Source organism: Protopterus annectens, chromosome 7.part0 (assembly GCF_019279795.1).
Source record: "Protopterus annectens isolate FY-2018-M chromosome 7.part0, PAN1.0, whole genome shotgun sequence".
In the NCBI taxonomy this organism is placed as follows: domain Eukaryota; kingdom Metazoa; phylum Chordata; order Ceratodontiformes; family Protopteridae; genus Protopterus; species Protopterus annectens.
Window position 1 is genome coordinate 116,305,518 of NC_056739.1, and position 23,969 is coordinate 116,329,486.

Here is a 23,969-nt window from a genome sequence, read left to right on the forward strand (position 1 = left end):
TGAGTAAGGCTCATGTATAACAAAATGGGACAGGTTATTTCAAGCACAAAAAGGGAGAAGTGGCCAGGCTTAAAATGGCTCACAAGGGCAGAGAGCATAGTACTTACCTATGAACCATGAAGCCCTCTTGTGCCCTAATCAGCATCCTGGCAACTAATGGTGGCACTACAGTCCTAACTTCACCCACTAGGAGGGGAGATGGGCAACCATCATCACTGCAGGAATGCAAAACACCTTCGCCTATGTGAGGATACACTCTGTTACACTTACTAACAAAGGCTAATATCAAACAGCAGTTCACCAAGAAGAGACTCCTCCCCAGAACACACTGTGCAGCTCCCTTCCCCAGAACTGTGGCAGTTTTCCATCTGTGGTCCACTCATAATGCCCCCCCCCCCCCCCGCCACCTGCATAGTTGAGTGCCTAAGATGCTAAGGGCTAGGGCTCTAATTATCTGGGCTACTGGAGCTTTGCCTACTCATTTCCCTATGTAAACTTGTGTTTATTTTGTGTTTTATACATACACAGGCAATGCCCAAAACCCGTCCTTCGTGATCACTGCAACATTTTTAAATAAAAACAAAAATTTGTCCTTTTCATTCTTGGGCTTCTTACTCCTGTCATCTCCTAAAAGACAAGTGCTCTGCCTGCTGATGCATTTTATACATATTACCCCTCTCCCCCCATACCCTCACCATTTACCCGATCTGTTTCATACACTAACACTTCTATCCGTTCTGGTACTCGCCAGATAGATGTCTGGCATTAGTACCTTCTTTCCTTTTAATACTTGCACACTCCTTCCCTTTCTCCTGCTTAGTATCCTGTACATTTACTTCATTTTTGTGTAGCAGTTTGCAATAAAAGCTACTACATTTGTAACATGGAGTTCTGGTGACAGCTTTATACATCTTGCCTGAACATGGCAGTGAACCTTTTGCTGTTGTCTTTTCTATGAAGCACATAAAGATGTCCCACTTACTTCAACTGAAATATTTCTGTAGCTGAGGCTTTGGAACAAAAAAGGGTCCTTGTCTTGTGATGCCTGTAATGAGCAGGTTGCTTCCACCTAGTGGCCAATGCTGCTCACTGCACCCTAACATTTACTGCTGTGGCAGCACAGTTGATAAGTCATCTATAATTAATGCAAACATCTCAAACAAATGCACTTTCCTTTCCAGACCTTCTGACCCGTTTAAAGATAATAAAGGAACGCAACTATATTAGTCCTCTTTCGTACCTCATGGAAAAATCTTTCCTAACAGACCTCCATTTAGTATTACTCTCCCTGTGCATTTTCCTTTAGGAACTAGGTCAAGTCCCAGCTGCTCATTAACCTATGGTGTACCATGTCAAACGTTTTACAAAAGTCTTGAGTAGCCATTATAGCCCCTCCAGGCACCATAACCCTGATTACCTAGGTGTCTACTGGGACAGTGGCCTCCACAGTGATACATGCTTGCAAATCAGTAAAGAAGACAGTGGTCTAGGGCAATGTACTTGTTACACTTAAAAAGCTTGTGATTGTACAGCTAACAATGTAACATTGCGATTGTATAGCTAATAATGTAACATTGTCATCGTATAGCTAACAATGTAACATTGTGATTGTACAGCTAATAATGTAACATTGTGATGTATATCTAACAATGTAACACTGTCATTGTATAGCTAACAATGTAACATTGTGATTGTATAGCTAATAATGTAACATTGTCATTGTATAGCTAACAATGTAACATTGTCATTGTATAGCTAACAATGTAACATTGTGATTGTATAGCTAACAATGTAACATTGTGATTGTATAGCTAATAATGTAATGTTAGTGTATGTGGTACATCTGAATTCTTTGTTTATAATCTATGCTGTGGGAAGAAAAAGGAAAATGCTGGAAGATGATAGTGTACTAAGACAGTTCTGGTTACTTCCCTGCCTGCCAGGGCTACATATCTGAATGTGACCCCTCCCTTCCTCCATGAATATTGATAGCAGTCTTTCTCTAAACATTTTTAAACTGAACTATCCTTTTTCAATGACATTTTTTGATAGTTTTATTGAGTTACCAAATTCCCTTTGCTTTAAATGTATTTGTCTAGTCTTGCTCTTTCAAATTTTCTTTAGAATACTGAAATGCTAGGACTTACCATCTGAGGAAATGATCTTCAGGAGGCTGAAGGCTGAACCACCTTATTTCAGTAACTGCATCCATTTACAATAGCCTGTGTGGTCACACAGGGGTCCCAACTTAGCAGAGCATGTATCTTAATATGATGCTTAAAAAGTCGGTCAAAATGCTTGTGCAGCACACAGAGCTATTATTAAGCTATGCAAAAAATACAGCACAAGGTTGTGCAATGAACAGTTAAACTGCATATACGATGACAACCTTTGGACAAAGAATGTCAAGGAGTAGTACTGCTGTCACTTTAAAATTCTCACACACAACTGGATGTACTTCAAACAGGCCAGACTCCTTTACAAGGGGTAAATGCTCAACAAGCAGTAGGGTGTCACCCTTTCAGCACATCTGCTGCATATCCATAACCTCCATTTACCCTTCTAGGTTCCCAAGGCCCAAATATATGCGATGGGATGAAACACACTGCACTATAATGGCTGAGTGAACTAGAGTATGACCATAGGGGTACAACTCTTTTAATACTGCTGGCATTCCCATAATTCAAGGGCACTTTTAAGCCCGATACTCCTACCTGGGATCTCTCAATTCTGATTGTACTGACAGGCCTCTAGATTACGTTAATTGTATGGTTTTCCAGTTTCTTTTATTGCCGTAGGTCCCCTGAATCAATTCTGCCCAACCCTCACTAATAAATTTAGTTGGGTCCTTGTTTTGATTAAGTCCACGCAGGGTTGAAATTTAGGCGCTGGACTCCCCAGATCTGCTAATGATGATGAAATCCCCTACCCAGACATACTGAGGAGCTCTCTGATGTGAATGCTGCTAACACCCCTATATCTGTTAACTCATGAATGGCCCCCCCGAACATTACAACCACTATTTCTGGAGCATGTGTGCTAATTTCATTATCTGTGTTAAGGCACCACAACTGCACTTGTCTGCTAAGGATCCAGGACTAATCTTACTACATTCCACAAAATTCTAAAGCTGGCCCTTCTGTACAGACTCGTACCTGGCATGAAGGTTCACTGGGAGGTGATTTAAGACTCTCCAACTTAGAACCACTAGCACCATTTACAGAGTTCCCTGCTTGCAGCCAGAACACAGGTCTTTTTTGCTTTTCTTCATTATTAATAAACAAGCAATTTCAATTGATACAACCAGACTTTAATGAAGCAGAAGGCAGCTATGAATGAATAGCATGAGGATTTCAAGCTGCTTTGTAGCACATTAACGATTAGTTTAGCTTTATGTTACTGTGAGCGTGCTAAATATTCTGAATATGCAGTTGTGCGTGGGGGTGCCAATACACTGACCAGTCATTCTGGCTAGTACTAATGCAAGCATGTTCATTCTGTTATGTACTGCATCTGACTAATGCTAGCATGTTCATTCTGTTATGCACTGCATCTGACTAACGCTAGCATGTTCATTCTGTTATGCACTGCATCTGACTAATGCTAGCATGTTCATTCTATTATGCACTGCATCTGACTAACGCTAGCATGTTCATTTTGTTATGCACTGCATCCGACTAATGCTAGCATGCTCATTCTGTTATGCACTGCATCTGACTAACGCTAGCATGTTCATTCTGTTATGCACTGCATCTGACTAACGCTAGCATGTTCATTCTGTTATGCACTGCATCTGACTAACGCTAGCATGTTCATTCTGTTATGCACTGCATCTGACTAATGCTAGCATGTTCATTCTGTTATGCACTGCATCTGACTAATGCTAGCATGTTCATTCTGTTATGCACTGCATCTGACTAATGCTAGCATGTTCATTCTGTTATGCACTGCATCCGACTAATGCTAGCATGTTCATTCTGTTATGCACTGCATGTGTAGCTTATTAAGATGATCAGTAAATTAACTTATTTGATTCCACCTCAAGCAGCACATAATCACTGCGGAAACGTTCTGTACCAATTTGTTGAAGCTTTGCTGAGCACGGATGTACTAAAATGGGCTGGTCAGCTAGAAAAGGAGAAAGACTGTAGCAGGTTCTAGAGTAAACAGAGATGGAACAGAACATGGGATTGCCACTAGTGATTAGATTAAAAGCAAGTGCAAATGAAAAATGGAGGTGCAAAATGGGGAAGGATCTGCCTTGGGTAACCCTGCAACAAAAAATCTTTATGCATACTACTTCTGACAGAAGTCTGTTTACATAACAGCCCCTCCCCAAAAAGGAGGTTTATACTGGGAGACATGGATCACAAAGTATGAGGATGGGGTTTTGCTGATTGAAGTGAGAGAAGGGGGAGTGTTAGCACTAAATATCCTGGGAATCTGACAGGGTTACCCTCGACGAAGAGGGTAGACGTAGATGCTGTATATGTTGTGTCTCTAAAGGAAATATGTGGCCCAAAATCACCAGCCCTTGCTAGTGTTACATTATTTGAAGGGCACATGTAAATACAGGTGCAACTACTGCAAAACAGTAACCTGTACAGTGAGTAGCTTGTTACCTTTGTTCTTACGTCAATAGGTAAATATTAGGCTAGCTGCCTTGTAGGCCATTTTAAGCGTAGTGAATATTCTTTTCAAGAGTGAGAACTGAACCCTGTACCTTGTATCTGTGAGGTAAACATCTTAACCATTATACCAATTCACCCACCATATGATAGTGCTTTACTATAAACACTGTCTTTCCATGAAAATGCATCAGTTTACACACCACCAACCAAATGAAATCAAAACAGCTATTTCCAACAGTAAGCTAACTGCCAAACACAGACTTGAAAATGCAGTTAATAAATTGAAAAACAGCAGCACTAATCTCCACAGACCCACTTAGTAGAGGTCTGTGCCCTCTCTGCCCCTCTAGTTGAACATTCAACCACTAATTATGGCAACATTTATTCTACAATTTATTCTAAAGACATGCTTCTGGAGCATTTCTCCCCGGGCCTCCGCTGAAAACAGGATCTGTGGAACCTAGTCGGACTTTCCCGGTCAACAAATGTTAAATTAAAAAAAAAAAAAAAAAACATTTCCACTGCTTGTTATCCACACATTGTGTGGACTAGGCACCCAAACTAGTTATCAAAATACAAACTGGTGAAATATAGCTTTGCTTGCAAAAGGAAAGCTATTTAAATTAGCTAAAGTAAAACATTTTTGAGGGGACAAAATCCCACATAGTAACACACATCCAACCCCTTATATTCCATCTAAAACTACAAGATAGCGTTCTCCCAGAGGTAAAGTCTCCCCTCCCCCAACTATGCAATGGCCCATTTTGGTAAAATCCTCTTCTGATAAATCCACAAAAAAAGGTTTGGATGAATACAAACTGCACTGATCACACATTCCCGAACAGCAGCCCACCTGGCAGTCTAAGACATTTTTACCAGGCAATGGTCTACTGCCTGAAAAGGTTCTACCACGTATAGAACAAAACCACAGTTGTAGAACATCACAGTGGTGCAAAGAACCTATAACCCATATTTCAGATCTGGAAAGAAGTGAAGGCATTCAACACAAGATGCATTTCATAATGCGATCAAGGAGTCAGCAATCGTATTTAAAATAACCTTTTATTCTTTTCCCATTTTAGTTAACGTATCATTTTTGAACTACTAGGACTCAAAAGAAGCAATTTGCACAATCATGTATAAAACTTGTAAATCTGTAACAAGTACGCATCCTTACAAAACCTCAAATTACAGTGATTTCACATTCTTCAGACCATCTCGAGGTTCTGAACTCACAAGATACGAAATAAATGGCAGTCAGAGTTTGTCATAGTCGTTTTCTTCTGTGTACTTTTACCTCAAACAGCAGATGCCAACATGAAAAGTAGTCAGCAAAGACACAGGTTCTACTCTGGCCCAAGCTACCAGCAATAGTAGCATAGAGAGATGGTCTTTACTATGGCCCAAGCTACCAGCAATGGTAGTGTAGAGAGACAGGCTTTACTATGGTCCAAGCTACCAACAATGGTAGTGTAGAGAGACGGTCTTTACTATGGCCCAAGCTACCAGCAATGGTAGCGTAGAGAGACAGCCTTTACTATGGCCCAAGCTACCAGCAATGGTAGTTTAGAGAGACAGCCTTTACTATCGTCCAAGATTAGCAATGGTGTGTAGAGAAACGGCCTTTACTATGGCCCAAGCTACCAGAAATGGTAGTGTAGAGAGACAGCCTTTACTATGGCCCAAACTACCAGCAATGGTAGTGTAGAGAGACAGCCTTTACTATGGTCCAAGATTAGCAATGGTGTGTAGAGAGATGGCCTTTACTATGGCTAGACTAGCAGAGATCAATCAATCAGCAGCTTGGGTACTTGAAGTTGACAGAAGAGGAGAGGTTGGCCCATCCTGGGAGGCAGGAAGAGTTCAGAGCTATCCAGTACCATAATTCCTCAAAGGAGGGGCGTCATAGCAAGAGATGGACCCAGGAGGTGGGGTACTCACTCACCAAGTTGCTTTAGCAATAATTGTCATTCCAAGTATATACGATTGTGCACCTGCAGTCCACACAGTGACGCAGGTCATCTGTCCCCCCGCCCAGCGGAAAGGTTAGGCCTAAATAAATAGGACTTACTGCTGAAATTATGGTAAAGATAAAGCAAATCCTGTATGACAGCCTCTCCTAACTAGGTAATTCCCAGACCAGGGACTAGGAGGTATTGCTGATGGGGGGGGAGACTTGTTGACTGGCAGACAAAGTAAGAAAAAAAAAAAGAGAGAGAACACTACAGAAAAACTACAACTGGTATGAGAAAAAAGTTGTCATTATAAAAGTTACAGCACCAGCTTAAGTGTTTACCATTATATAAAATCTTACCTGGAACCCTGATATAGCTTCTGGAATCTCCAGCATCACAACCCCTCTATCATGATCCTCCATTTGAGAACATCTTCTCTACCTTCCAGAAGATGCATTTTTTCATGTTATTATTATTATGACATAATACACCCCTGCTACACAAGCATGCGCATGTCACAGAACTGATGGACTCTGGTACCCCAATCTTGATCCTTGCTGTAATGTCCTATGTCTACGTGTCCTTGCTCTAGTGACCTATGTCTACGTGTCCTTGCTGTAATGTCCTATGTCTACGTGTCCTTGCTCTAGTGACCTATGTCTACGTGTCCTTGCTCTAGTGACCTATGTCTATGTGTCCTTGCTGTAATGTCCTATGTCTATGTGTCCTTGCTCTAGTGACCTATGTCTACGTGTCCTTGCTCTAGTGACCTATGTCTACGTGTCCTTGCTCTAGTGACCTATGTCTATGTGTCCTTGCTCTAATGTCCTATGTCTACGTGTCCTTGCTCTAGTGACCTATGTCTATGTGTCCTTGCTCTAATGTCCTATGTCTATGTGTCCTTGCTCTAATGTCCTATGTCTATGTGTCCTTGCTCTAATGTCCTATGTCTATTCTGCCACTCTTGATTTTACCTTTTAGTTTCATATAATTTATTCTCAGTTTCAATAACTTCTATGCAATTCTCCTAATTTTCCATTGGTTTGATTCAGTACTAGTACACCAACGAAATTACACCACTATCAGCCCCCCTCATTATTTATGTAACAGCTTTCTGAATCACGCATTAATGAATCAAATGAAGTCTGAGAAATGTCTTTTCTTACTGCAACTCATATAATTTTAGCTGAAATTTGCCCTGGTCTCCTGCTAGCTACACAGCACACAGAAATACTTTACTCCTAGCATGGCAGACACCACTTCAGATATACAAAGCTTACTGTGCTTTCTTTTTATCGCTTTAAGACCTTATGATCAATACAAGAAAAACAGTAAAACTGCTGTTCAACGAATTTTTTTTGTGCTATTTTTGCATCATGCCTCCTGACCATCAAGTCTTCCCACAATCACACATTACACCATCTGAGGTAGAGGATGACATACAGGCAGCCATGAGGGTGCTTTGTGCTCTCACCAGCATGTCAGTAATGAGACCATTTTTATTTATGGCCCAAAACCATCCTTGTTGGTGTCGCAACTACACCCGAACAAGGGCCACCTATGTCCCTCTTTCCACAAGTGCATGTTCCTTCACATGTGTTAAGAAGGGCTACCATCACAGGCTTTTGCAGACACACTCACATCATGATGAGCCTCCACTCTCCAACCGAGGCACCATAATTTTGGCGGCAGCAAAGACTGGATGGAAACAACCACCCCCCCCCCCCCCCCCAGGATGGGCATGCCCATCCTTCATATCTGTCAATCAAGCAGCTGTGCCATATAAAGGTTTAAGCGCCCATGCCACATACAGGTTCAAGTGCCCATACCACATACAGGTTCAAGTGCCCATACCACATACAGGTTCAAGCGCCCGTGCCACATACAGGTTGTCTTGTAACCAGGGCTTTATTCCTACATACCACTCTCACCAGCTGCTCAAGTATCTCTCAAATCACACCAATGTACATGTTTCAGGCCGATGAAAGAACTCTTTTGAAGTTCCCTGGTTAAAATCTGCCTCTGGCATTTTTTTGAAGCCATATTGCTCAGACACAGCTCCACGTGGTCCTGTTGAGTCTTCCTGGCTACAGAGAACTGAAAAAAAGTGACTGCTTTCCTGATTAAGTATCCTGCTGTTTTTTATATTTGTTTTACCTTCTACTGCTTACCTAGAGCAAGCTTTAACTGTTTTCATAGTTATTTACTGCATTTTTATTATCTGCACTTAAAAGTACATTTTAGTCGAAATTAGTCTAATTCAAGTCGAAAAGTGTTTGTTTGCTGTTTAATTTAATTGTTTGGCTGCCCACTAAAGTGTGCTAGCCTGTACTACTGACTTATTGCCTTTTCTGCATGTAGCACGGAGTTGCCACTAGAGCACCATCGGGCAGCGCCGGTTAAACAAGGTTAAACTATTTCTGGCTCCGTAAAGTCTGCTCTTCATTTTTTCCCTTAGAACTGCTCTACTTGTAATCTAAACAGTCTATTCTCTATCTGTAAAGCTCAGCACATGTTCCTAAAGCATTTTTAGTCAGGTAAAGCACTTCTATATTATACAAAGTACTTCACTAGCTTAAAACCCCCTTGAGTACCCACTTCCCTATAGGTCCTTTCTGACTCAGTTACACAGCAAACTTTTTCATTTCTTCTAGCATGTCAAAGGTTCAGTTGCTAGCGTCCTCTCCTGCTCAGCTGGTGAATCTGGGAATATTGAGGCAATGTTACAATTGCCTCAAGTACACAGACAACCCTCTCCTCCTCCCACAAAACACAAATACATGCGAGAGATGCAACTATATAGCCAAACTGGAGGCTGAGCTCTCTCAACTCAGGACTGGCAAAACCAGACAAGAGGAGAAGGTAACCACACACACCATAAACCCAGTCTCACATAGAACTATCACAACTACAAATCAAACACAAACACACAAAGACATACTCGGAGGCACTGATCAAAAATCTACCAAAACAGCAGAGGCCTCCAAAGCAGACACCCAAACAACTGCCACCTCATGACATAACACAAGCAACACATAGATCACAAAGTCAGTGTGCAAATCAGTCACAGCCCTTAAGGCCAAACACAATGCCAGACACACTTGTCATAGGTGACTCCATAGTCAGACACACTGACGTCCCACTCACCAGAATGAACAAGGAGAGGGTCACAGTAAGCTGCCTGTCGGGCGCTAGAATCCGCCACATAACACAAGCACTCAGGTCACGCCACAGCAAGTACAAGTATGACTCAGTCATTGTCCATGCCAGTGTGAATGACCTGAGACATACCTCCCTGGACTACATGAAAAGAGACATAAAGGAGCTCTCAGATTATGTAGCCCAGGCTGGTATGACCCTGACCCTGAGCAGTATCCTACCTTCACCAAGAATGATGCCACAATACAGAGACAAAATGATCAGTTTTAATAATTGGCTTAATTTCTGGTGTCATTCTAAGGGGATCCGATGTCTGTCTGCCTGGAATGACATGCTTGACAAGCCACGCTGCTTCGCAAGGGACGGCTTGCACCTGTCACCCCTGGGTTTCTGGATATTGGCAAAGGCTCTTGCCACCCCCATAGTGCCTTTTTTAGACAAGGCTCAAATTCTAAACCCACCGCCCTAGAAAACAATAATGGAAAAAAACTAAGGGTAATGCTGCTCAATGCCAGAAGTCTAAATCTCAAGATGCATGCCCTCGAAGCCCTCCTCAGTATGGAGAACATCAATGTCTGTGCTGTGACTGAAACCTGGTTCAAGGCTCCTGAGAGCACCCCGGCACTATCAGGTTTTATCTCATATCATGCGTTCCAGCCCCAAAACCCAGACCGTACCACAAAAGGAGGGGGTGTATCCATATTCATCAAGGATACCCACACCTCCAGGCTGGTGGCAACTCACGAAGCATCAGAGACCATTCAGGTGCAATTAACCATAGGCAAAACTGCTCTACAGTTTGTAGCATGTTACAGGCCACCCTCTCAAACTCAGGAACCCCACACAGCCTTCCTGAAGACACTGGAGAGTATAAATGACTCTCCAAACACCATCATATTGGGTGACTTCAACTACCGAAACATAGACTGGGAACATTACTCAAGCCCCAATACCCTAGCCCAAAGGTTCCTGGAGTTCATAAACTCAAATGCTATGGAACAACTTGTCACCATTCCCACAAGAGGTGAAAATATACTAGATCTGATCATCACAAACATGGGGACAAAATGCTCCACACCGGAAGTATATCCCTCATTGGTGAGATCAGACCATAAACTAATCTCACTGGAGATCCACATCCCGCCCCACCCCAACAAAAAGACCACAGTGAAGAACTTCTCAAAAGCCAACTTCACACTTCTTAAGACTGGTGTGGTATCCTTCAAGGCCCCTGAGCCATTGGAAACCACAACCCACGCTGCTGAATCCCTTACAAATGCTTTCTACGAGCACCTCCAGGATTGCATGGATCAAGCAATCCCAAATAAAATCAAGACCCTTTCCATCAAAGGCAAGCGCCCGATCTGGTGGACCCCAGCCATAAACACACTTTACAACAAGAGGAGAAAGCTACTACAAGATAGAGCAAAATCTCTAAAAGGGAAGACATCTCTGATCAATACTAGTAAAAAACTACGATCACTCATAAAAGCATCCAAGGCCAACTTTGAGAGAAAAATCGCCAAGGACTCAAAAGACAATCATAAGGCCTTCTTTAGCTATGTTAGAAATCTGGGTGGAAACTCCCAGATATTCTCAGAATTAGTCCAAAATGATACAAAAATCACTGAACCCACAGACATTGCAAACATACTGGCAGACAATTTCTCCCCCCCCCCCCCAAAAGGAGAAATATCTATCCCAGCAAAGTGCAGCCTCCCAATCATCTCAAATGCCCAGGTGAGAGCTGCTCTCTCTAAAGCTAAAAATACAACATCAATGGGACCGGATGGTGTCCCCGGCTGTGTGCTACACGAACTCAATGAGGAACTAAACCCACACATAAGGCTGCTGTTTAATCTTAGCCTTACCACAGGATATGTACCCAAAGAGTGGCATACGGCAACTGTGGTCCCACTCCACAAAGGCGGTGCTTCTACAGACCCTGGTAATTACCGCCCCATAAGCTTAACAAGCCTGGTCTGCAAAACTATGGAGAGGATCATAATGGAACTCGTAAATAAAGACATAGGGGACCTACAGACATTGGATCCTACCCAATTCGGCTTTGTCAAGGGCAGATCATGCCTCTTGAACTTGGTCGACTTTTTTGAAACAGTCACCAAGGCCATTGATGAGGGTAAGGCAGTTCACACAGCCTACCTTGACCTTGCAAAAGCTTTCGACACAATACCCCACTCGGGTATCATAGAAAAGCTCACCAGCTTAAATGTACACCCATATGTCACAAGATGGGTTGCAAACTGGCTCAAGGACAGAACCCACAGGGTTAGAGTTGCTGGTGCCATGTCAGACTCCAAGCCGGTCACTGGCGGTGTCCCACAGGGCTCAGTCCTGGGCCCCTCTTGTTCGAATCTACTTTTCAGAAGTGCAGGCAAACATAGGAGGATTGTGGCTGACAAAGTTTGCAGATGACTGCAAACTGGGCCATAGTTGTAAATCCATCAGACACAGATATCCTTCAGAGAGGTCTCATAGAAACGGATAACTGGTGCCAGAGCCATGGCCTTAAGCTAAACGACAAAAAATGTATAGTCATACCCTTTGGTAAAAACAAGGTAACCTCAAGTTACCACATAGGTGGCAATCCATTAAGCACAGAAGAGGTTATCAGGGACCTGGGGACCCAAGTTGACAGTAACCTTTCTTTTGACACTCACACTGCCAAAGTGGTTAGGAGGACCTTCTACATTGCCCACCTGATTATGAAGGGATTCACATCCAGATCAAGGGAGGTCATTGTTCCCCTGTACTCTTCACTTATCAGACCAATGATTGAGTAAGAAGTAAAAAAAGCTGCCGCTGTATTGCCAAAGAGACTCCCGTCAAGACTGAAGGATACAAGATAAAAACAGAAACAGGTCGTCTCACCACGATACAAATAGATTATAAAGCCCTTAGATGTTTTTTACGAACTATCTAAGGGCTTTATAATCTATTTGCATCGTGGTGAGACAACCTGTTTCTGTTTTTACCAATGATTGAGTACAATGCCCCATTCGGAATGTATCTTACCCAACACCTGCAGCAATTGGAAAGACCCCAAAAGTACCTCACCAAAAGGATAAAGGGGCTCAAAAATATGCCATATGCTGCCTGACTGAAGAAACTCCAGCTCTATTCAGTCACATACCGTCTGCTCAGAGGTGACCTGTGCCTGACATACAAGGCCATGTCCAACCCGGAATTAATGCACATGCTCCACCTCAAAAAATCCAAATCCACCAGAGCCACAAGAGCAAGAGACTTAAACCTCAACACAGATATAAATAGGATGTGTTGGAGGGACAGATTCATCACCCAGAGACTCCCTATGCTGTGGAACAGAATCCCGGTCCATGTGAGACAGAGCACCTCGCTGGCTCTGTTCAAGAGGAATCTTGACCAGTGGATGGGAGATCGTAGGTTTACCCTGGGGATCATCTCTGTATCACTGCTGGACAGAGGCACTGCAAACTAATGGGTATAGTATTCTTCAACCTAAGGGGTGCTGAAAGCCACACAACTCTGGCTAGGCTTATAAATGCCCTAGGGCAGATAGCCTATTATGAACCTATGAACTTATATACTATTTTTGATCAATGCTCACTTGCAAAGACATACTGGAAGATTGATGAGAAGTGCCTCTGATTAATCTTCTTGTATTGTATATTAGTTATTAGTGGCTAATACTCAAGTGGTACCTCATAAGACTGCGTGAATATTAACATGAGGAATGCTATCTTGTTGAGCTCCAACTCCCCAAAAACCACAGCTATTGGAAGTGGTTTTACATACAACAGCTCTACTGCAAGAGTGCATTTGTAAGAGCCATTTTTCCACCTTTACCAGGAGTCTTCCCCACTACATTTGTGTGACTGTGGAAATGATTTACATAAAAGTTAGAGGGATACCTTTGCTGGTTGTGAGGAGGGGGCTTTCTCTATGCAGAAAACTTTAATAGTTATGTCACCTACAGCTTTGGTGGGAGTTTGTTTTGAAGAGTTTCATCAACGTAGCTGTTGAAGAAGGGTAGTGGGTTATAGTTTAAGACAATCAGTGGATCTCTGGATAAGGATGCCCTCCTGGCTACCAATTAAAAAAGAAACAGTGTGTGAATTTACACTATTTTCCCAGTGCCAAGTTTCAAACAGTCCTGAATCACAGCAGCTGCAAGGTGCAAACAGTCCTGAATCACAGCAGCTGCAAGGTGCAAACAGTCCTGAATCACAGCAGCTGCAAGGTGCAAACAGTCCTGAATCACAGCAGCTGCAAGGTGCATATCTGGAATTAAATCCTACTTTTTTCTTTTTCATATATTCACACACAAGCCCTTTTTGACCCAAATGTTCTACATTATTACTGAAGCAAGCAGTTTACATAATGACTTCATTTATGTCTTTTAGATTCAGCACCGGCACTATTCTCTTTCAAATTACATATGCACTGCGCCAGCATCTAGACTGACCACCACAGTTAAATTTCCAGACAAGATGGTCTTCTTTCAGCTTTTCTACCCAGATTTCCAAATGAGTTGTTCTTATTTTTTCTTGTATACTGTTAACTCCACGATATTCAACAGGAATCATGCTCATGATTTTGTTGTACTACATGCAAATCCTTTAAAATGGGGGGTTTGTTCATTTTGCAGATGTTTACAAAGCAATTTTTTTTCTCTTTTTCCACAGTTAGTTAACATATTTTACAGTATGCTTGTAGCCACATCAAGTAGGGAGCTTAACGTGTTTATTACGCTTTCAAAAGCTCTTGTGACTCAAATTTTCCACTGTATTCTGTCTCGCAAGTAACCTTACACATTTTTTCATCCACTCTGCATATAATCATGTGGATGTTAAATCTGTTCCTCAACAAACTGTCCTTCATCTGACCATTTTTGAAATCACATGTGGCTCTTTCTTATGCCAATAAATTTTCTCTTACCAAATTCTGTCTTTGGCTTAATTTTTTGTAATCCCATAATTTAAGATTATATCGACTCAGTGTAACCTTGTAATGGTTATGGGCAAATACTTCTGTGGCGTGCAGTTAAGTTGTTTCAAAGGAATTTTCTGCTTGCCTCCTGAAACGTATTCAGGGCTTCTTCCCCTCTGTAAATCTTTTCAGATATTTCTAATCACCACCTTCCCCATTCTTTCCCTAGAAAAGCTCCTAAAGCTGCATCCATCCCATAATGCAAATATTGTTCTACTGCATATAATTCTGAATACTTTGTTAATAAATTCATTCAGTGCTAAAATTAATGGGTATATTTACTATCCCACTTGCTCACTAATCTGACTTTTGATTTACTTTCTGCAGAGATTGCAGACGTTATTATGGTAGTTAATCATTTGCTATATTAGCTTTGCACCTTAATGATTTTCTTTCTACGACTGTAATCACAACTTCTGCATTCTGTTGTGTGTTGTATATTTTATCTTTATTTGGTACTTTTCTTCTTAGGCCTCTTTTGAAAAGGGGCTTTTCCACAGGCTTTTCTGGTAAACAGATGCAAACAAAACAAAAAAAAAAAAAAAAACACTTTCAGATATAATACTTACAGTCAGAAATACACCAGCTTTTTGGATCAACACAGTACAATCACAGGCAAATTGTGTGAGGACATCCTAATGGCTGCATATGTATTCATCTTTCATTTGAGTAATGATGTAACTAAACTGATACTACACAGCACAAAACAGGCTAGACAGAATAATGACTACACACTGCTACCTTTGTGTTTACAATACTGTACAAAAAACAAGACTATACAACATACATACAAGACTCCACAGATATTAAAGATGACACTGCTTTAAATAAATAAATGCACACATGTGCAAGGCAGAACCCACAGACGTCCATTCATTCACCTTCAAAAGCAGAGCAGGGTACCACTGCAGCTGCTGTTTGAGTGAGTGCCCCACTCTGAGTGCCATCCTACTCAGCTCCATCCTATGCCCTCTAGTTGTGAGCATTTTACCAAAAATGTACTCCTTAGAGAGGTTTCCCCCTGTAAAACACTTGAATGTTACACAAAACGAGCTCCATCCTCTAGATGTCCCATTCTGGTCTGATAAGCTGTCATGGAAGAGTTTCAAGGCAGGAAGAAGAAGCCCTGCAAAGCAGTCCAAGAACCCCTTCTTGCACAGGACAGTGCACTTCAAGACGTCCCTTCACCTAAAGGTAGTACACCTGCCTAAACACCTATGCAACTTGCTCTACACTTGCTTCCTTGCAAGACTGTTAACTCAACTTAAAATCAACAGACAAGATGAGTTTGAGCTCACATTCCTAGTTCTGAAAAACAGGAATGTCACAGACAAATATATTTGTTCAGATGCATCCCTGGGGGTTAAAACTATTAAAAATGTCAGTAGGCAAACAAATTTACAACCGCTGCACTAACATATAAAACACTAGGTGCCAAGCAGACCATGGATTTTGCTAATCAATATATCTCACCTGCAGGAAGGGGACGGTCCTAGGGAAGACAAAAATGGGAGACGAGAAGGAGAAAGCAAAGCCAGAGGCACCCCATTCTGTCAAAGTACTTGTTTGCAAACATGTTTTTAATGTAGACTTTACATGCAATATAACTTACCAAATACAGTTTGCCAACGATTGTTTGGTCATCGACTATTGTACAGCTCATCAATGAATGTAGCTGGGGTAAGATCCTCAAAAGTGATGTGCACGAACCTTAAAGGTAAATTATACTAAACTTGGGGGGAGGTGGGGCAAATCCACACCATGCATGGAGCATGTAGATGGCTTTGCCCCCCCCCCCCAGACCCGACCTTTCTGAAATTTCAGTAAAACTAGATCTACTTCAGAAAGACTGCTTTCACTTACAAGGAGCTGTGCTATCATTCCTTCCAGTAAGATGGTTGCTGCAATGTCACATTTAGAGAGAAATTTTCAGGTGTTCTGATATTAAAAGCAAAGGGGAGGAAAACATCTAAAACAACACAAAGAAAAACTCGAAGAAATTGAATCATATGGGTTCACTGATCTTACAAATGATCTCACCTATGTCTTTCTACTGGGTTGGCAGGTATGGTTAAGGTGTTTACCTCACAAACACAAGGTACTGGGTTTGATTAGCACTAAAGGGAAATTGTCTAGGCTTAAAATTGTCCACAAGGGCAGCTAGCCTGGTATTTATCTGTGAACTCTAAACCTCAATAATATCCATTCCATAAAAATAAGTACTTGTGCCCGTATCAGAACATAGTGGTTCACAGTCATATCCTGCATGTGACATATAAATAAGGTGTGCATTGCGAAGTCCGCGAAGAGAATAGCGCAGTAACAACCTGCATTGCCTTTGAAAGGCAACGACATGGGCCAAGAAAGTGTTGGCAGTAGATTTTTACGTGCCGAGTTGCCAGCCTTGACGCACAACCTTCAACGAAAGTGTCAATAATTATTAAAAAAGAAAAGACACATGGGTTTCAAATATGTCAAAAAAAGGTGGGCATACACATTTCCCCTTATTAAAATGAATATCCCTATTTCGGTAAGGATACCATCACACACATCTTGCACTGTTGATTTACACAAAGACAGAAACGGGTCCCAATACCTTGAAAAGTAGAGGTGGGTCTGCAACAAGCTCAATACAGGCATGACTTGGAGAACAGCACCTAGAAATCAATGCATCTCAGCAGATGTGGGAAGAAAAGAAATATTTCTTCCTCCAAAGTTAAAAGTCTTTGACACAGCCATGTGTAACAGACTGCAATTATAACTAATATTCTCACCAGCAAGATTTGCTCGGACACAAATATGGCAACACACTGCATACTCTGCAAGCACAAGCAAGATTCACTAGAAATCCTGAAATGTTGTGCTAGAACACTGGGTACTTACCACTCATACCTCCCCCAAAGAAGGTAGCACTGGCTCAGCGGCAGCTAAAGCAACTGGGCCGATGTCCTGGAGGTACTGGCCCTCAATTATTCATGAGGTCCCAACAGGAGAGTAGTACTAACCAAACAAAAAATGGAGCAACTGGGCAAACTACTGTGCCCCATTCACACTGCTTACTCATGGGATCCTGTACAAATAAGGCTGAATTGCTACTTCCTAAACCTCAAGCAAAGTCAAACGGCACATATACAATGTTTTCTACCTTCCAAATTCCAAAATGTCTGTACTATATAGACATGGCTGTAAACAAGATGAAATTAAGCAAACATTTTATAAAGACTGAAATATAACTGAGTTCATATAAACTATCAGTTACAGTAGTGAAAATACATAATTGTGATTAAAATAAACGACAGGGTACCTGCTTGTTCAAGGTGACTCATGGTACATGCAAGTCTAATCAAGTCCAGATTGTTTTGTGACTGATCCATCTGTCCAATGCAAGGCAGCGATATCCTTTCTGGATAGATCATGGAATGCTGAGACTTCATACTGCTGAATGGCTTTTAAATAACGGTTGGGCATCCCCCTTCTACGTAGGTTTCACAAGGTTTTCATCATGTGGAGGTCTGGCAATATCACTCGAACCATAGATGAGGCTGTATTAAGCAAACATTCTAGTGAATAAAGTTTTTAACAACAGCACCATTACAATAAACAAATCGTTCTGTTCTTAAACAATGCAAATGACCAGTACAGTAAAAAGAGCTACAAATACAGCCAACCTTTGATACACGAACGTACCAGGGAGCCCAGCTTCATGCTATAGGTCCTTTACTACCCTAACATTGTAACCATTTTTGATTCCAGTGGCTTGTACCTGCCAAGTACCAGCATACCATGGCTGACTTTGCATAGGAGGGACAGTATATACAAAGACCAAGGCTGCTATAACTCACTATAATAGAACTACAATGCCCCTTTTTTGCTTCCCTTTTTGCAGAGGTAGATTTTAGAGTTAATATACATAACCAGCAAGGCTGTGAGTTGTACAGCCCCACCCCCACATTAAGGAGTGCAGTGGGCCACTCCTTAGAAAAAAAGGACTTTAAAAGGGGGACACTAAGTTTCAACATTCACTATCCTGTAGTAGTTTTGTTGTACTGTTTGTAATTCCAGACCTACAGATGCAGGTCTCAGTTTTACAATAGTCCCTTCAAAAGCACGCAGAGTAAATCAAGACAAAGTCCAGACTGCACACAATTCAGGTGCGTATAAAGCATTTTACCAGCTGTGCTGACCTGAGACACCGTAGTTTGGAACTCGGTAGCAGTATCTAGGAACAAAACCTGTTTTGAATGGTGACACATACACATTGTGGGAGTACAGCACAAATACACTGTGAATGTATGCTAACAAAGTAAAAGCACAACCACAGTCATGACAACAGAACATTCAAACTTCAAAGTCCTGTTACACAAGCAGGTAAAAGTGAAACAGACAGCCACTCTATGGGTTACATCTACAAAAATAAGGTCCAATTGTCAGCAAAGGTTTTAGTGTTCAGACGATTCTTTTATCATGTCTGCTACCTTGTAATGCATGATAAACAGAAACCTAATTACACACATTGCCCCTAGTGTAGATGACAATAGTAACTTATGGCCAAGTGTGTCAAGGGGTCTAGACTGCAAGCATTGTAACGACCTAATAACCTAACTAATGTACACACGGACCACTGCCACCATTATTTAAGAAACTGAACAAAGCAGGATACTTCTGGGGGGGGGGGGACAATAATACACAATTTTCAGATTTTCAGTACTAAAAAAACAACTTCTGGAATCCAGATTGTCGAAGTGTCATACAAAATCAAACGCAGAGCTAGGACTTGCAATAAGGTGGTTGTCTGGTTCTTCACTGCCTGGTAAAAGGAGGGAGGACGGTACCAACCAGGACATTCGCAGTTTTACACCATGTCTGTATGGTTTTAGGTGAAAAAAAACAGGATCAGAGAAATTGTTTCAACTGTCACATCCAAGAATGATTTTCATTTCAAGTGTAAATCTTAAAATACCATTGTATTAGTGTGCACAGAATCCCTTTATGTTGAAAAGGGCCATTTGTAAGTAGCACAATGCATGGGTTTGCAATTAAGTGCATGTTCCATGGCATAGCCCTCTGTAAACTCATATTTCTTGGTGATCCAATGTCTTTAACGCATTTGTTACTGTTTTTATGGATCTTCATTTTATTTAAGTTTGTGTCTCCTCCTGCAATGTGGCTGAAGCACTGAAATTTTGTTTAACAAGAATTTTGGTGTGTATGAGATGCCCTTGACAGCCAATGATCTGGCATTCACATTACAGACATCAATCCAAAAGAATGATGAAAACATTTGTAATGCAGCTCTGTCCCAGTCACAACACCCAAGCTCCAAATAAAACCAGAACAGAACAGCACAGGCAGACCACTGTAGCAGCACACTAGACAAGTTTCGCCTTCACTCACACCATTACACAGGTAAAGTGGAGAACTGCGCTGGGTCCATGTCTCGGACTAACAAGCAGCTAGAAAAGCAGGCGGCATTATATTAACAAAGATGGTAAAGCTGCTAGGTTATTACTGTAACCACAAAGCTTTTTGTATGCAGACAAAATTAAGACTTCATTCCTAAATAAGGTAGATACAGCTGCAAGGTTATCAGTTCTCAGTGCAATCAGGAACTTGGGTGGAGACACCACCAACTTTGTAATGTTTCATCGTTATATGTGCTCCAAGATCCTCATCAGTATGGGCATGCACAACTACAAAATGGCTGCTCTCTGGGATGCACATGCCAAACAATGCATTTCTCCTGTACATTAACATGATCAATGTTGCGTACTTATTGCAAACCAAGCTAACATATACATCACTGTTGCTGCAGCTAGATGTTCCTAACAAACTTAGTCCTAAAGTCCAAGGTCTGGTTCCATCACCCTCCATCTGCCTACTTAAGTCACATATTTGGCATATTACTTATACACACAGACACACTCTCTCAATGAATAAATACATATGTAAATGTATATCTACACTTAGTACAGACATATCAATGCAGACAAATACCAAGTCTAACTAGGTAAATTTAGAGAGCTGGGCTGGACATCTCTAGAGCATTTCACTAACAGACAAAAATAATACAAGCACAACATTTTCCAGGCCTACAAAATAATCATGCTCACCACCCCCTGATCACATTACTTCCTAGTTTACTTAGATATCCTCAGTAATTCCAGATCATATTACATGTCGATAATGAAAGGCACAAAAATAAACATCCCCCTTCAAGCACAGGCTTCAACTTGAATTTATTTTCCTATGGAAAAAATGTACTACACTTGAATCTATTTTTTCTACAAAACCAGGAGTGTGAACTCTTCCTACCATAAAACTGCATGAACCGAGAGATGCACTGACATAGCACACTGCAAAACATCAACATCCTTTAACGGGAATCACACTGGATTATTCGCAGACAGCAAAAATTAACAATGTAGTACAGCTCAGTGCTGGAATCATTGAGCTTTTCCAAGAATTAAGCAGAATCATGTTAATTTTTAACAGCCTCAATTTGCTGTTAAGACTTGCAATTAAAATAGTTATGCGTGCTTTGCACAGCATAAGCACCAATTCAGTTTTCAAGTATGTTCATAGCTTTGCTATTTAAATTAAGACTGCAATGTAGGTCAAGAACAAAAAAAACAGCTCTTGTCAGCTGGGGGGGGGGGGGGGCAATAGGTACAAATGGAGGGCAGTAAATTCAGTATTTAACTCAAAAGTGCATCAGATAACAGTGGACTAAAGGAATTAAGGCAATATAAAAGGTAGCAAAAATAAGTTTCCTGCATAGTCGTTTTATTAAAGAATGTGTCAAATCTAAAACAACATCATCTGCCATCTTTTACCTCATGGCTGCAACAAAATGCCATTGCCAACGCTAGAACTGCTTATGAAGGAATCCTTCAGTCAAATTCAAGACACCACAAGGTCAGAGAAAATGGCAAACAAATACTAAATGTCTCATTAGCTGCTTTAAAAGGAATCAACAAAGTCCTAAAAGTAAAGACTGCCTCTACAGTCATAACCTTGTGTAAACTACCAAGGTGTTGTACGTCTTAAGGAAAAAATTCCTCTGTAATTTAGCTGTAGTAATGCAGTGTACCTACCATGCAAAAACGTTATAGCAACAGCAGAGATGCACAAAACTGAGCCATGAATTCTAAGACAGTTTTTACCTGCTTCACATGGATATCCAAATGTGGTGGAGAGATGAGAGGTGAAACAGTACAATAAATTATCCTGCATAAGAAACAAGAGTCATCCAAATAGCTGGTGGTAGAAATGAAGGCAGTGAGCTTAGGTTATCTCCCTCTTAATTAACAAATTCGCCAATTTCAACTAGTACAAAGGATGCACTATGACCTTGGCCTAAAGTAATCAAGAACATAGGCCAAGTTCTCATGGATGCTGTTTTCTATTCTGCTAACTTGGCAACACCTGCCAGCTAAGTGTTCACTCTGAAGAATGAGCACACAGAAATCAAATGACAGATGCAAAGGATCAAAAAGGAGACATCTAGAGGCTGTGAGACATGATCCAAGGTCAATATATGGCTTACCAGTATACACAGGTTACTGTGCTCAAATACCAGCCAAGACCTAAAAAGTGGGAAAAAATGTTGTGCTGATCCGATGACAGACTGGAACACAGTGGTGATACCATAAACATTTGCCAACAGCACGTCAGCTTCTGAATTATGAATCCTTTGTGAAGCGTCATCAGGAACTGTAATGAACAAGGAAGTGCAGAGGCAAATCTACCTATGTGGGGGAGTCACCACACACACAAAAAAAGGTTAAAGTAAATATGGATCTCCTAAAAAGTCTGAGGAAACAGACTTTGCATAAACAGCTGTAGGCCATGAGCTACAACTGCATTCATAGGAGCTTTTACACACAACCTCGTATTCCCCATTTGTGCCATGAAGTGAATACAATATGATCTGCACACATACCCATACACTGCTCCTAGTTACATAACATAAATGTATTCACCATCTGTCATACCTGCATCTCCACAAGGGGTCAGCGGAACAACAGAATATTCTAACACCCACCCACAAACATAAGTGAGCAGATTGTTACCCACTAGGTACCAACTCTTACTGTCTGCCCTGGTCACTTGCCAAAGCTAGTCACAAAAGTGCTGTTGGGGCTCCTTTGCCCTGCAACATGAGCTATCTTATCAGCATCCACACCTAATTAAGAAATAAATCTCTCAAACTACACTGTTTAGAGCTGCTGCTTACAGACCTCTGGTTGGGGTTAACAGCAGACTAATTAAACCATCTCTCCTTCCAGCTCCCTATACTTCAGATTTCATCCACTAGTTGCTTCTGTGCAAAACAGTTGTATATAACTACTACTTTTCATCGGCTTCTGGCTTAGTTGTCAAATTCCAGCGAACATGACTTAACGTGGGTTTCAAAAGTACCTCCGAACCTGCTTCAGGAACAGTATAGCAGGAAACATAAATATACTGCGCTACACAAAGGTGATGTCATGGAGAAAAAAATGGCTAGCTGTTAGAAAAGAGAAGCAGAATCTTTGAGTGATAAGCAAGGAACTAATAGGAGTATGTTGTTGTTTGTTCCAGATGCCACACCAAAGACAAATAGGGGGTAGTCTGTTAGCGGGAAAAAATGGAGAAAAATGTGAAATCAACAGATGTGGGTACCGCTAGCAAGCTTCAGTGCATTATGCAGGATGGCAACAAAAGTAGCTGAAGATTTTAAAACCCACAATCAGAGAGTAACACCCTCCAATTTAGATGGTAGGGATGCTATGTGCACACTAGGAAGATGCCATTTAAGGCTGGCAAAAAGGGTTCTAGTGCTGTAAGTGAAAAGGCAAAAGCAGAGAAAAAGCCACAATCTGGTGAAAAGGCAAAGGAAGAGAAAAGCCAGTCAGGCGTTAGGCATTGGCCAGGGATGTAGCCTTCTCCATATGTACATCCAACCCACCCACTGTGCAGGGTACAGATGTAGCCTTGTCTGCAATGTTGGCTTCATATTTTTTTTAACGTTTTAATATACTAAATTAAGTAAATTTGAAACAACTGTTATACATCTTCTACTACTACCCCCAACACTAACCTGCATTTTTAATCATCCTTTTAGAATGAGGAATGTAGTCAAAGATCAGCGACTATCATGATTAGTTACCAGAAATACTGCATTTTTAGGAAGAGGTGGTGAAGCTTAAAAAGATGGTTTTAGATACAGAATATCTATGTTCTTTGACTG

General features: G+C 41.3%; 1 protein-coding gene across 1 annotated transcript in view; it reads right to left on the reverse strand.

The window, feature by feature from the left end:
- Positions 1-23,969, reverse strand: part of LOC122806273 (suppressor of cytokine signaling 2-like) — a 34,227-nt gene that overhangs the window by 3,367 nt on the left and 6,891 nt on the right. Inside the window, exon 2 of the mRNA XM_044076549.1 lies at positions 18,042-18,279. Coding sequence (XP_043932484.1) covers positions 18,042-18,171 — 130 coding nt within the window. The 5' untranslated portion in view covers positions 18,172-18,279. The remainder of the gene's footprint in view (positions 1-18,041; positions 18,280-23,969) is intronic.